Consider the following 15,864-nt stretch of genomic DNA (forward strand, 5'->3'; position numbering starts at 1 on the left):
AGATTAGTGATTCGCTCATCTCTAAAGCTGAGCGTTCCTGTGTGCTCCATTGGGAGGGTTGGTTAGTGATTTTCCGTCATGTCTATCACACCCGAAATGCCACATGTCAGGGGAAAGAAGGATCGGGAATGCTGGATCTCTAGATGTCCGATTCTTTCCTCCAATCGGAGATGACATGCAGCAGGTATCAGGCCCCAACAGACTTCCAATTCCACAATAAACACACATGCAGGCTCACTATATTTGTCTGCAGAACGACTGTTTAGCCGACTGCTACCTACAGTGTATGACTTAACTCTTTCTGACTGTTTTGTTGGAAGTAGCAAAAATAATGTGTCTGTAGTTGTCATGTTTAGTATACGCTCACAGGGACTGGAAGGGAAAGGTTGATGGGCGGAAAATTGGAGGCAAACGGAGCATGTAGTAATGTTTAAAAAAATAAATAAATAAAAATCATGGCATGTCCAGAAATCTGCTATATTAAGGTGTACAGGCTATGCAATTTGTTGATAGTTACTAAAATACAGTCACTACTATACAGTCTACGAAACTTACCTTTAAATAAGTATAGCCTAAGTAGTACACCATCTAAGTCTATACATTAGCCAACTTTCTTCTACCTGAATACATATGAATAGGTGCTAAAAAAACTACTGTAATAAGAAATAAACTGTGCTAAGTTTAATCAGTCTTCATTTAACTTTAAGAAGAAGAAAAAAAAAAGGGTCAGAGATGTCCCCTGCCATCATCTACTCTGTGACGTCATCTCTACCAAGCCTCTGCCAAGTGCGTTAGATTGCATTATAGAAAATCAAGAGCGATTCTGCATTGCACCAGTTACACCGCGTCTATGTTAATTCATTTGAGTCAGCGGGAGACATGATTTCATTTAGAGTATCTCCTGCAATCTGTTTGGATAAGGGATGAAGCCGGCCTACCTTGCCATGAAAAAGCTAAAATTAGCTTTACCTTGAACGTTAAAAAATGTGGATTTAATTAGGAGAGGGATACGAGCCTTCTATTTACCGGGCTCTCAATTTAACCAGAGACGTCAAGACCTTTTCAAGAATCACAATCACAAGCTGTTGATTCACGGTCCTCCGAGGATTGGACCTTCTGGCTAAATACAAAGATACATTTACTGTCAAAGTGTAATTACATAAAGGAATGTATACCATGCCTAATAATGAGCATTACCGGAAGGGATCGCATGGAAGGACTGACGGCGCAAAGGCACATGCTGAGGAGCAGTTTTACAGTCTGACCCTTAAAGGGATTGTTCAAGCAGGAATCATTAAAAATGCACATTAACAAAAATTCTTTACTTTAGGCTTTAAAAGTTGATGGCCTATCCTTAGCATAGGTTATTGATTGGCGGTGACTGTTTTAAGATGGTTAGTTTGTAGATTTGTGGGTCAATACGTAAAAAAAAAAAAAAATTCAGTTTGTCTGGTTGTATTAAGTGTCACAGAGGCATAGCCAGGGCACTTAAAGGAGAAGTCTGGCCAGACCCATTTCTTTTTAGCAAGTGCTGGGGAGGGGGAGGATAAAAGAAATACCGCCTTTCTGAAACCTGGGACCCCAGCCGCTTCCTGTTCTGAGCGGAGAAACGGGTCATGAGGTTTCAGGTACGCTTAGGGCCCTATTCCACCGGACGATTATCATTCGCATAATCGTTAACGATGTCAAACGACCGCTATTGCAAAACACCTGAAAATGTTCACTCATTTGCATGGAACGATAATCGTTACTTATGATCGTATTTGCGATAGTTTTTTGTTTGCTATTTCTTCGCTATTGCGTTCGTATCTACTGCAAACGACCGAACGACGTCTTATTCAATGCAAACGATTTGCGAACGTTTTGCGAACGAGCAACGATAAAAATAGGTCCAGGTCTTATCAACGATTTCTCATTTGGTCGTTAATCGTTAACTGCATTTCAACCGAACGATTATCGTTTAGATTCCAACGATTTAACGATAATCTGAACAATCATCGTCCAATGGAACAGGGCCCTTAGTCAGTCAACGGCCGAAGCGGGACCCCACTACAGACACTGACTGGCTGAGCGGACCTCACACATCACAACCCGGGTCCCTGCTCAGACCAGGAAGCAGCCAGAGACCGGAGTGGCAGTATGTGGCCATGCGGTTAGAGCATGTTATGTCTTTAATCCTCCCCCTTACAAGCACTTGCTAAAAAAAAAAAAAAAAATGGGTCTGGACACCCCAATGTACAAACTAAAGATACTATGACTACCTATGGAATCATTTTTCACGCAACAGTTAACCTTTAAAAGGGTTAACACTAGAGATGAGCGAACCTTGAGCATGCTGGAGTCGATCTGAACCCGATCATTCGGCATTTGATTAGCGGTGGCAGCTGAAGTTGGATAAAGCCCTAAGGCTATGTGGAAAACATGGATATAGTCATTGGCTGTATCCATGTTTTCCAGACAACCTTAGAGCTTTATCCAAGTTCAGCAGCCCCAGCTAATCAAATACCGAACGTTCGGGTTCAGATCGACTCGAACCCGAACCCGGTTCGCTCATGTCTAGTTAACACACCATATTTATCAAGACTCCCCAAAGTATATAGCAAAAGCTAAACAGTCTTTCAAACCACTTGTAACGCGTCAAATAAGTAACATGTAAACTTGATACAAGAGATCTATGGCTTCACCAGCCAGGGAACACCAGTACATTAGCCACAAGTAATTCCCAGTTATGTGCAAATTATATGACAGGAATATACTGAAATCTGCTGAGTGCAAATATTCCACCAGTTACTTCGGAGCAATACACAGCACGGCTATCAGGTTCTGTTCCAGCCTTTGATTCCATTACTAAATATTTCCACTGATCCTACTTCTCATAATGTGGCTAAAAACAAGAATACTGATGGAGAGAATATTATCATCTGTAATTATTATGTAGCTTTGTGTATCTAGATTCTTATAGGTTTGTACACTCACCGGCCACTTTATTAGGTACACCTGTCCAACTGCACATTACCACTTAATTTCTAATCAGCCAATCACATGGCGGCAACTCAGTGCATTTAGGCATGTAGACATGGTCAATACAATCTCCTGCAGTTCAAACCGAGCATCAGTATGGGGAAGAAAGGTGATTTGAGTGCCTTTGAACGTGGCGTGGTTGTTGGTGCCAGAAGGGTCTGAGTATTTCAGAAACTGCTGATCTACTGGGATTTTCACGCACAACCATCTCTAGGGTTTACAGAGAATGGTCCGAAAAAGAAAAAACATCCAGTGAGCGGCAGTTCTGTGGGCGGAAATGCCTTGTTGATGCCAGAGGTCAGAGGAGAATGGGCAGACTGGTTTGAGCTGATAGAAAGGCAACAGTGACTCTAATAGCCAACCGTTACAACCAAGGTAGGCAGAAGAGCATCTCTGAACGCACAGTACATCGAACTTTGAGGCAGATGGGCTACAGCAGCAGAAGACCACATCGGGTGCCACTCCTTTCAGCTAAGAACAGGAAACTGAGGCTACAATTTGCACAAGCTCATCGAAATTGGACAGTAGAAGATTGGAAAAACGTTGCCTGGTCTGATGAGTCTCGATTTCTGCTGCGACATTCGGATGGTAGAACGGGAGATTCGCATCATGGATGTGCAGCCGACAAATCTGCGGCAACTGTGTGATGCCATCATGTCAATATGGACCAAAATCTCAGAGAAATGCTTCCAGCACCTTGTTGTATCTATGCCACGAAGAATTGAGGCAGTTCTGAAGGCAAAAGGGGTCCAACCCGTTACTAGCATGGTGTACCTAATAAAGTGGCCGGTGAGTGTATAAAGGGTCACTAGGATAATGTTAGTATGTGCTATAAGGTATTGGGTGCCCAACATCATTGCCCTCCAATTCCTAAAGCAAAGAACATCGCAGTACTTTATCTCCACAGGCTGTGTGGACAGTCACTGATTATAAGGGACCAACTATAGCATTTATAATGGTGGAAGCTCTGCAATCCAGCAATGTGATGTCAACAGAGAGACAACAATATGACATAAGAGGACAGCTTAAAGGGGTTGTCCCAGCGGTAAATATCACATTAATTGTAAAGACTGCGAGTGACATCGTTCAATCCTCAACAATATTTATGAGCATTAAGAGTTTATAGACATTAAATTATTTCTAGAGTATAGTGCCACCTGCTGTTTAAAGTGTGTATTGATGCACATGTCCACCTGCTGAGCTGACTGCTGGTGGACACACGCTCAAACACTATCCAAACTACTAAAATCTCCTATTCTCTGGAAAGGGGGCAGTGGATTTTAGAAACTGCTTCAATGTTGAATGAACGGGGAATGACCACGGATGGAGTAGCAAAGCTAAGAAGATCAAATCTAATGAGTGACTTGTGAACTTTGTATAATAGACCACGAACAGTGGACATGCAGGATGTCTGGCGATTGTGGTGTTTCATCATGTCAGCAATGGTCTGCTGCTTGTTGCTCCCTGGAATAGGAGCATTGGCAGCAGATGGCACTTCAATGGGCAGCCCGAGCAATCTAAGGATTGTTCGGGCAGCCCCTCCATATGATCCCTGCTTGCTGTCTGTGCGTGTAATATCATAATATCACAGGCTGCAAGCGGGGAACAAAGGGGGAGTGAGTGTCGGGCCACCAGGTTGGCACTTGCTTCCCCCTCATTATCATGTTGTGTAATACAGCCTTTAGGCCTGGTTCACACATCCGTATTGCTCTCCTTGGGCGCTGACCCGCAGCTATGGACAGCACTAGGGATTTCAATCGGAGCCATCCACAATTGCGCAGATCCATTAATAGGTGAATGGTGATCCGTGCCACAACTGTGGCCTGTAATAGGGCATACCAGCATTTTGTGCGGCACGGATCATGGCCACAGCACAGACCTGTAACACCTACAGTGGTGTGAATGGGGCCAATTGCGGACGGAACATACGGATGTGCTAACATTTCCTAAAGATAGATAGATAGATAGAAAAAGAGAAAGAGAGCGCGAGCTTCCACAGAGGGAAGGAGACTCAAATGGGAACTTACGGAGAACTTTGGGGGGAATTTACTAAGACTGGGGTATCACACCCTCCTCGCTGCCAATCGTTTGGGAACATTTATTAACAAGAACTGGCCCCTTAATAAATCTGTCTTCTTAAAACGATGGACAATCTCTCATTATCAGTTCTTACAAGATGTTCCCAGCAAGCACGGTATATACACACACATATCTACATAGAATATAATAGATGTTTTGCACAGTGATATAGGCGATACTTAAAACACATTTGTCAGTGTTAGTTGGATTCAAGTCTACGTGAAGTCATTTAGCAGAGACAATCTGTCGGATGCATTTGTAGCAGTACTTGGCTGGATTGTTAATTATGCTGCGTCTAGTAAAAAAAAGAAAAAAAAACTCCGCCACTTCATCAACAATCTGCTATTCTCCTCTGTACAAGGCTCAGGATTTCATTAGCCGAACCACCTGAGACAGAACATAAAAGCCTGCGGTAAGCTGCGTCTCGCTGCAGACACCGGCACAAAACACCCGTCTATAAACCTACAGCCTTGTAAACGGTTTAAGGTTTGTTCTTTTGATGGAGAATAAAGTGCTGTGTCTCGTACGGCTAAATCCTCTCACTTGCTTTTAGAAGTACCATTTATAACCAACCGGTCCTATTGTTTCAGTTGCACAGACACATACTGGACCCTTCGAGTCATTATAGGCTAGTATGCTTTCTAATATAATGCACAGCTGGCCCTGCATACTGTATATAGAATCAAGGTATATGGATACAGTGGCACCTCTGTACTTAACCACAAACTATTCTGGAAGGCAGGTTGAGAACCAAGAATTTGTCCCATAAGTAGAAATGTAAAGAGACTCTGTACTCACAATTTGCCCCCCAAAACCACTTGTACCGTCAGATAACTGCTTTTAATCCAAGATCTGTCCTGGGGTCCATTCGGCAGGTGATCCAGTTATGGTCCTAAAAAATAACTTTTAAACTTTCGGCCCCATGTCAAATTGGCGTGGGCTAGAGTGGCTGTGTCCTAGACTTGCAAAGCCTCTCCGTCCCTTCTCACCATTAGGAACGCCCCAGGCAGGATTTCTCCTATTCATCACTTGTCTGAACACTGCACAGGTGATGAATAGAAGAAATCCTGCCCAGGGGCATTCCTAATGGTGAGAAGGTACGGAGAGGCCACCGTTACTCTAGGCCATGGCAATTTGACACAGGGACACAAGTTTAAAAATTGTTTTTTAGGACAATAACTGCATCACCCACCGAACGGACCCCAGGACAGATCTTGGATTATAGGCAGCTATCCAACAGTGTAAGAAGTTTGAGGGGGGGTCAGATTGTGGATACAGAATCGCTTTAAAGGGAAACTCTTAAAAAGCTTCTTAACTTCATCCTTGGTGTTGTTTCCGTGATATTAAGAATTTACTCCCTATGCCAATATGTTGTTTTGGAGCACTGGGGGGGACTTCCACCCGCAATGCTCCGATCCGACCCCAGGACTGGCCGGGGCAGATTGGTGCACTGGGGGTGGTAAAGCTTAACACAAGACTGGATGATTGGATGTCAAAGAAGTGGTTGAGAACCAAGCAAATGATTGCGTTCTGATGGAAAATTTTGTTGAAAATATTGAATAACTAAATTGCTTGAGTTCGGGCAGTTTGAGAACAGAGATACCACTGTGGACTCCATGGATCAGACTTGTTTCTTCAGCACATCCCAGAGATGTTTAATCAGAACTGGGGAACTTGAAGACCATGCTAAGACCCTTGATCTCTCAGTACTGTTCACAACAATACCTAAACTATTTTTGCAGTGTAGCTAGGACATCATTCTGCTGAAGAGGCCACTGCCATTAGGGAACATCACCGCCATGGGTAAGCTTTGTAACAAGGTTTAGGTGATAAGCGACATCCACATGGATGTCCAGCAGACCTAAGAATTTACAGCAAAACATTGTGCAACACTGCTGAACGACTCATCTACTTCCCAGAATGAATCCTGATATCATTTCTTTCTCAGATATGTGCAGCACACACACTCCGCATGGTCCTCTCCTGAGAAATATTTGGTAGATAATAACTACTGTATATTGGGAACATCTCACAAGACCTGTCATTTTGAAGATGTTCTGACCAAGCCCTTATACATCAGTTTGCCCCTTGTGTGGCTTAGGCTCGGACATTTGGCCATTTTCCAGCTTCCAACACATCATCTTCATGGACTGACTCTTTACTTGCCGCCTAACATATCTCCACACCTTAGAGTTGGCTGCGGAGGAAAGGCTCCACACTTGCGGAGTTCTCTATTTCTTTGGCACCCCCCTTCCCCCACGTGAGCTTCCTCTCTCCACACCAAACAGTGGAGGGAGGAAGTACACAGGTACCCTTTAAAGTGATACTGCCACCCCCTTTACTCTTACTTCATTTCATTGGTTAACAGAGTCAACTAGGCTGGACTTCACAGTAGTTGGCCTCATCTCCTGTCTGTGGAGAGGGCTCAACTGTCATGAAGCCCCGCCTAGTTGACACTGTGCCCCAATGAATTGTGATTTTAGAGCAGAAAGAATATGCATAAAAGTTTTATACAGGTATATATCAAATGTGCAGCATCTAAGCCTGTGGATGGAGCGGAGAACCACACAGAGTAAGGGGGAGTGACAGTATCACTAAGTTACGCAGTAGAGATTGGAAGAGGTTAACATTTCTGGATATTAGCTGGGTAAGCATAACAAATATTACTCCATCACTTTTTCCACCCTCTGAATATTATAGTAGTAGAGGCCCCGCTGTCCCATTTGAAGACGTATGATGCGTTCAGAGGCCAAGTGAACCAACACCCAAGAGTTCAGGAGCAGGACACAATACTTCATGGCAAGTTGTTATATTCTGGGTTGAACGTTAGCTTTCTCCGGACTGTATGCATTCCTTCAGGATCATTGCCTTTGGATGCAGTTTTTTCCTTATTTACTCAAATCTACGTGAAGATTTTGAAAGTGTGATAGCACAGAACGTGCCCAGTCCTTAGATCGGATTTTACAAGGCTAATATGTCATAGTAAATCCACAAACAGATGCCTCATCCAGGGCTTCAATGCGACCACCTTCCCTTCTGCAAAAATTCACAGCAAGTGAAATCAGCCCAGATTGTTGGCATCCATCCTTGGCCCGCATCATAGATGTCATAAAACAACGTTTGCTCAGAACCAGCTCATTTTTAGCTATTTTAGGTCATTGAGACGTATGAGCAGGGACTTAGAAGGAGAAATTCTAAGGCAACGTCATGAACAGAGCACAATAGTAAACTAGGTATCAGGCATGACATGCCGCTGGATGGTGACTTCATGTAACTATGGTCAAGCAATAGGCACATCCTATACATGGGGACTATGGTAGCTGAAACAGGTCATTATTCTACACCAATGTGAATATAACTCAGTCGTAAGGACGTGCCCAATCCTGATTTCTGAAGCAGCTTCAACTTGTTTATCCTCTATGACTAGGGTGCCAAATTTGTGGCCCTTCAACTGTTACAAAACTACAATTCCCATCATGTCTGGACAGCCAAAAGCCCCCAAAGGGGGTCCAGCATCGGCAATTGCCGGCATTGGGGGATCAGTAACGGTAATTGGTGTTGTAAAAAACACAAAGGATTACATTGGAATCTCTGGAAAGAAAATGCTAATTTTGACTTTTCACTCTTACTTTGCAGTTATTCCTGTGAAATGCCCAAAGGGTTAAATAACTGAATTAATGTAAATTTAAATACTTGAAAGAGTGAAGATTTCAAAATGGGTTGAATTGTGGGGGGTTTTAGTATACAGGCCTCTAAAATATACTCCAAAACTGAACTGGTGCCGAAAGAATTTCTGAGTTTGAAATTTTCACGAACATTTTGAAAATTGCTACTAAACATTTACGGCCTCTAACATCCCAAATAAGTAAAAGCATGTTCACCAAATGCTTTTAAAATGAAGTAGACATGTTATAGATATGAATTAATAAATAATGAATGTAGTATTACTATTTTCCTTATTGGCAGAGACTTTCAAATGTAGAGAAATGCGCTTTTTTTTACATTTTTAACAACATTTTGGAGTTATTCACAAAAAAATTCTAAGGGTATATTCACACGAACGGGCTCGCAACGAGATTCTCACTGCGAGCCCGGCAGGTCCTGGCATTTCCCACACACTACATACTTGCTGCGGTCTAAACGACCGCAGCGAGTATGTAATTCTGCTGCCCTTAACCCCTTCTGCTCCGGGCCGGCTCCCCCGCTGTAAGCATATATTACCTGTCCTTGCTGCACGGTTCCGGTGTCCTGCTCTCCCGTCCGGCCAATTAGTGTGTTGCCCAGCCGCAGCCACTGATTGGCCGGACGGGAGAGCAGGACGCCGGACCCGTGCAGCGAGGACAGGTAATGTATGCTTACAGCGGGGGAGCCAGCCGGGAGCAGAAGGGGTTAAGGGCGGCAGAATTACATACTCGCTGCGGTCGTTTAGACCGCAGCAAGTATGTAGTGTGTGGGAACTGCCAGGACCTGCCGGGCTCGCAGCGAGAATATCGCTGCGAGCCCGTTCGTGTGAATATACCCTTAAAGAGAACCAATCACCTAAAATTAACTGTCCCTATAATAAAAGATTATCTGTCCCTACGTCTATTCCTGAAGATACAGACTGCCTGTGCAGTCTGTATCTTATGCTTTTACCTAATCCTGTAAAGCGGAGCAGTAAGAACGGGGGCGGCCATCTTGATGACGTCACAGTGATGCGTTCCAGCGTTGGAACGCAAGGGACGTAATCAAGATGGCGCCCGGCTTTACTGCACCGCTACAGAGGACTGGGTAAAGTATAAGATACAGACTGCAAAGGCAGTCTGTATCTTCATGTAGTTTATTTCTGAAGATACAGACTGCCTGTGCAGTCTGTATCTTATACTTTACCCGGTCCTCTGTAGCGGTGAGCTAAGCCGGACGCCATCTTGATTACGTCCCTTGCGTTCCAGCGCTGGAACGCACCAGTGACGTCATCAAGATGGCCGCCCCCGCCCTTACTGCTCCGCTATACAGGATTAGGTAAACGCATAAGATGCAGACTGCACAGGCAGTCTGTATCTTCAGGGACATACTAATAGGCCCAGTTAGAGTAGACATACACAGTGATCTCGCGCTGTATAGCGCGGGATCACTGTGTATTTACAGAGCGGCGGCAAAGGCTCATGGGAGCCCTTCCCGCCGCTCGGCATGCCGGGAGCTTCCTGTCTCGCGCCGGCTCTTTTAAAAAGAGCCGGCGCGAGACAGGAAAAGAGAATGTGTATATTGTAAAATCACGGGAGTAAAATGAAATAATTCCAATTACAAATATTAATAAAATATGAATTTACAGCTTATTAGCAAAAAAATAAAATTTACATTTCGGCCATGATTGGTTCTCTTTAAGCTATCAACTCAAATTTACCACTAACAAAGTAGAATATGTAACAAAAAAACAATCTTGGAATCAGAAGGATTGGTAAAAGTATTCCTAAGTTATTGATGAATAAAGTGACACAGGTCATATTCATAAAATTTGCCTTGGTCCTGAAAGGGTTAATAGTACCCTTACTAGGGCTGGGCGATATTGGCCTAAATTAATATCGCGGTTTATCGCATATGTAGCTGCGGTAACGATAATTGGACGATAACTATGACACGCCCCCTTTGTAAGCCACACCCTTTTACAAGCCACACCCACTTGGCCGTGCCAAACTGGGGATAGTTTGTTTCTATAAAGTTAAAAAAAAGTACAGTAACTTAATAAGCAGCAACCCAAACTATGTACACACCACAGGACATGTATATACAGATATACAGCATACAGCTATGTACACACTACAGGACGTGTATATACAGGTATACAGCATATAGCTATGTGCACACTACAGGACGTGTATATACAGGTATACAGCATACAACTATGTACACACTACAGGACGTGTATATACAGATATACAGCATACAACTATGTACACACTACAGGACGTGTATATACAGATATACAGCATACAGCTATGTACACACTACAGGACGTTTATATACAGTTATATAGCCATGTACTATAGGTACCCAGAGTATATATGATGGGTATATAGTATATACAGGTGACAGTACAGTACAATCTATCTATCTATCTATCTATCTCTCTGCCCTACTATACGGGGAGGCAGACAGGGGTGTATGAGTATACGGGGGGGCAGATTGGGGTGCATCACTATACGGAGGGGGCGGACAGGGGTGTATGAGTAACCAGGGGGGGCAGACAGGGGTGTATGAGTATACAGGGGGGGCAGACAGGGGTGTGTGAGTATACAGGGGAGGGTGGATAGTGGTGTATGACTACAGGGGGGGGGGGGCAGACAGGGGTGTATGAGTATACAGGGGGGGCAGACAGGGGTGTATGAGTATACAGGGGAGGGTGGATAGTGGTGTATGACTACGGGGGGGGGCTGACAGGGGTGTATGGGTAAACAGGGGGGCGGACGGGTGTATGATTATACGGGGGGGCGGACAGGGGTGTATTGCTGTATAGGGGGGCGGGCAGGGGTGTATTACTATACAGAAAGCTGCATGCTGGGACCTGTAGTTCCCTCAGTAACAGTACAGGGCTGTAACATAGAAGGAATGCATGGGCTGCAGCAGCCAATTATTATCCTGCTTGTTGCAGCCAATTATCCCTCCTATATTATAGTCCTGTACTGTTACTGAGGGAACTACAGGACAGCCGCCCCCACGTGCTGCTCCTCCACCTTCAGCTGTGACATGGCCTCCTTCCTGCACACACAGGACATTAGCATGTGCAGTGCTCACGCGGCCGGGGGATGGGGGGGGGGGACCGGCACCAGTCCCGGCCAGCAAGCGTTGAACGTTAATGTCCTGTGTGTGCAGGGACACTGGACAGGACAGGTGCGGCGGGACGGGTGCGGAGGAAGGCTGTGCACTCAGGAATATTCTCCCCTGGACCCTGCTGCTCCTCCATTTCCCCCGCGCACACCGGCGTCCCTGCACACACAAGACATTAACATCCTCCGGCCGGTGAGCGCTGCACATGTTAATGTCCTGTGTGTGCAGGCACGCCGGCCAGGACAAGTACAGCGGGACGGGGGGAGGGCCGGCGCTCGGACTGGACGGGTGCGGGGGGACGGCTGTGCCCCCGGGCATTCTCATCGGGACCCTGCTGCTACTCCCGCTCTGATATGGGCGTCCCTGCACATAACGTGCAGCGATCACGCCGGGCCGCGAGTTTGCGTGCAGGAGCGCTCTGAGGATACAGGAAAGAGGGTACTCTGGGAGCTAAAAATACAAAATTACCGCAGATACCGTCCTGGCAGAGTTGAGGTCGGTTAACCGACCCCAGTGACGGTATCGGTATTTTTGCGGTATACCGCCCAGCCCTAACCCTTACTACCCCCTTCAAAACAGAAGACATGCACTCTCATCTGAGCCACATCTATGCGGTAACTGGGAGAAATACATGTCAGCCAACAGCTATTAGATCTGTTTTTTTGGGACTTTTTCATCCAATTTTTCCTTCTATAACAAAGGCCTTATGCTATTTGCAATCTGTGAGGGCAACACACAAAAAAGGGGTAAAAAAAAAATTATGGTTATATTGATATGGTGATAAAAAAAAGATGTGTTTCCGTGAGGTTGTTTGAACACACTGAACATATGTGCTATAGATGCTCGCAGCTGTCAGTGTACCCATAGACCCCATGGTGGTCTATGTTGTTAAACTTTTTTTTTCTGAAACACATAGTCAACATTCGGTAAAAAGAAAGATCCATATGACGAAGAACAGGGGTCTAAGTCTAGGGGTCCCAGCTCTTCCATACAATATATTACACAGCCCCTAGCTTCTCCGGCAGTCACCAACAAACTGATTCATTATAACTAAAACAGAACATAAGTGTTCAGTACAGACTGACATCTACAAAGTCACAGAGGCAGAACACAGCTATCACACAGCCATGGCCTTACCTCCTTCTAGTACTGAAAGAAAAGCCGAGATTTACGGCTTAGTACTTGGCAGGGTGGACGCTCTCGGCCGTACAACAAGACTTAGTCCTAAACAAGCTGTCACTTCCCGAAAAATCACAGGACCCGGTTTTAGATCAGACTTTTGTGGAATCTATATAATAACCATAGAGCGCTCCATGATGGGATTCTAGATGTAAGTGGTACTAGCAGAGAGACAAAGGTCTATAAAATAGTAATGAAGGGAAAGTTGTGATGAATGGTAATGGATAGTGAAGTAAGAATAGAGGCCAAAGCAGTACAAAGATGCACGAGCTACATACAAACCTCACATAGGGTTTACATTATAGTATGAATAGTTCATAAGAGTCACCAAGCTTAGTACAACCTGTAAAATGCCTGTAAAGCATAAGCCCTGAGGCTACATTCGTACCATACACCCAACAAGACCAATTCTTTTCTCTCCCAACATCATCCATTGGGGGCAGGTCAGGTGGCAGCATATATATATATATATATATATATATACACACACATATATATACACACATATACACTTCCACAAAGGAGTGCACTCTGTAAGGGTTAAGTTCGGGTGCCAGCGGCTGGAGACCGAATCCACGTCTCCCCACTAGATAATTTCCTGGTGTGATATATATATATATATATATATATATATATATATATATATATATATATATATATATATATATATATATATATATATATTTATTTATTTAGCTTTGGGGCAGTCATTACAATGTTTTCTGCCTATGGGATTTTAATAAAAAAAAAAAAAGAAATGTACAAAACACGCATATAACACAAAACAATAATACTGTATGCAATGTATCTCAGCGGACCAGCAGCCTGTGGAGGTCTGGCCATGGAAAACGCAGGTAAAATTATCCAGAAGTTCCTTAGAATAAAACTGCTAGACAGGAGTCTGGAAACTATCTCCAAACATAGATGTAGCGGGGTGTGAAACATGGCTGCTTTGTATATGTAACACCTGCCCTGGAACAATCTGTGTAATCACGTTTCGATATGCCTCTGCCAAAACCACTAACAGATGTAGTAAAACATTGCAACAAATCCAAGTGCTTCTGAAAAATGCTTTTTTTTCTGCAAAGGGGAAAAGAAATGAGTGACGGCGGCCGATAGTCTGTTTATATAAATCTACAATGGTGGCTGAAGATGAAGATACCTGAGAGGAAGGCCAGTTTCTTCTTCAGTATCGGTAAGATCACAGTGGCGTCCATGTTTCCTGGTTATGGATCAAAGGTCTCTGAAACACATAAAAGAAGCTTTATAAGCAACAAAGATAAACAACCCCAAAAAACATGTAAATTGTTAGGCAACATGCAGACATCAGGAAAATCTGTGCAGATTTGTAATACAGATAGGGCATGGACATTCTTCAGGACTTTTACTTTGGAAGTATCTGGAACTCCGGACACTTCTGGATGCACACTTTCCGAATTTGGTAACCAGAATTTAGAATCTAATCAGGAGCGCATACAGTTTAAATGCAGCCCCATGTTTGACAGGGCTGAGAGCCACTGGCTCTCGGCCCTGTCAATCAATCTTCTGGTGGGAGGCAGCATTATGTCTCCAGCCACAAGGGGCTGCTCTCTCTCACCCCAGCGTTGTGGTGTATGAGTGACGTCACTCATGCATTCACAGAGAAACTGGAACAAGGCACTGCTACAGCGTGTTTTTTCTTTTTTTTTTAACTTTTTGTTTTACAATGAGGAAATACTGATTGTTTCCCGACGCTTCCTAAAAGGCTTCAGGATTAGTATAGCCTGATCAGAAAAACTGCAAAGGATGTTAGCAGGAGGCCAAAGTAAGTAATATGGAAACAACAGAGCAGACTACACAGGGCTTATTTTGTAGTCTGTAACCATGGAGACTGAGTCTGTTGACATAAGTCTGTTGAAAAGCATATACGCAGGATAGTATATTGAACTCTTCCACATTCAGGTTTGACACATGGTACTGCCCACTCAGTGTCCTTCCTAAGCGAGATATATTCCATGTGTTCACCCCAAACCTGGAAGTGCAGTTGAGTAGGACTGAAGCTAAAATCAGTATATTTTTTACAAAGATTAAAGGGATATTGCTTTAGCTGTCCAGACATGATGGGAATTGAAGTTTTGACACCCCTGATATAGAGCTTCCAAATATTGCTGAGCTCAGCTATAAAGGATAAATTGATGGGTCATTTAATTTCATTACACTAAACCATCCCCTCCACCTCATAATCTAGAAGTGGGGGGGGGACCAGGCAACACAGGGTGATTTAGGGGTCCAGTGGTTAGAGTGCACTGATAAGACATTTATGGCACAAGTGTCCGTGATATGGAGCCCCCTTTATTCGGTCTTTAAAACACATAAACTGAAGAAAGCGTTTACATGGTTAATACTGGGTCAGATACTATTTTAAGTAGTATGATAAGATACGACATACCCTGTTAAACCAGGACCAGAACTACCAGTATACACATACCATACCCAGTAGTATACAAACAAACACCCATACCCGAATATATATATATATATATATATATATATATATATATATATATATAAACACACATACACCCCCCCATACCGTGTGTGTGTGTGTATATATATTACACACACACAAACCATACCCAGTATGTGTGTGTGTATATATATATATTACACACACACACACCATACCTAGCCAGTATACAAAAACGCATAATCTGTTTCTTTAACAGTAATGCCAGCAGCGGAGAGAGTTACAGGAACAAGGAAACAATAATAAGTGGGTCAGATTTTATAGAAACGAATGGG

The 15,864-nt window shown here is 43.9% G+C and overlaps 1 protein-coding gene across 2 annotated transcripts in view; it reads right to left on the minus strand.

The window, feature by feature from the left end:
* SESTD1 (SEC14 and spectrin domain containing 1) overlaps window positions 1–15,864 on the minus strand; it is a 112,831-nt gene that overhangs the window by 75,202 nt on the left and 21,765 nt on the right. For both annotated transcript variants that reach the window (XM_069985178.1, XM_069985177.1), the window contains exon 2: window positions 14,246–14,326. In XM_069985178.1, coding sequence (XP_069841279.1) covers window positions 14,246–14,300 — 55 coding nt within the window. In that variant the 5' untranslated portion in view covers window positions 14,301–14,326. The remainder of the gene's footprint in view (window positions 1–14,245; window positions 14,327–15,864) is intronic.

The sequence above is a fragment of the Dendropsophus ebraccatus genome, chromosome 9 (genome assembly GCF_027789765.1).
Source record: "Dendropsophus ebraccatus isolate aDenEbr1 chromosome 9, aDenEbr1.pat, whole genome shotgun sequence".
NCBI lineage: Eukaryota > Metazoa > Chordata > Amphibia > Anura > Hylidae > Dendropsophus > Dendropsophus ebraccatus.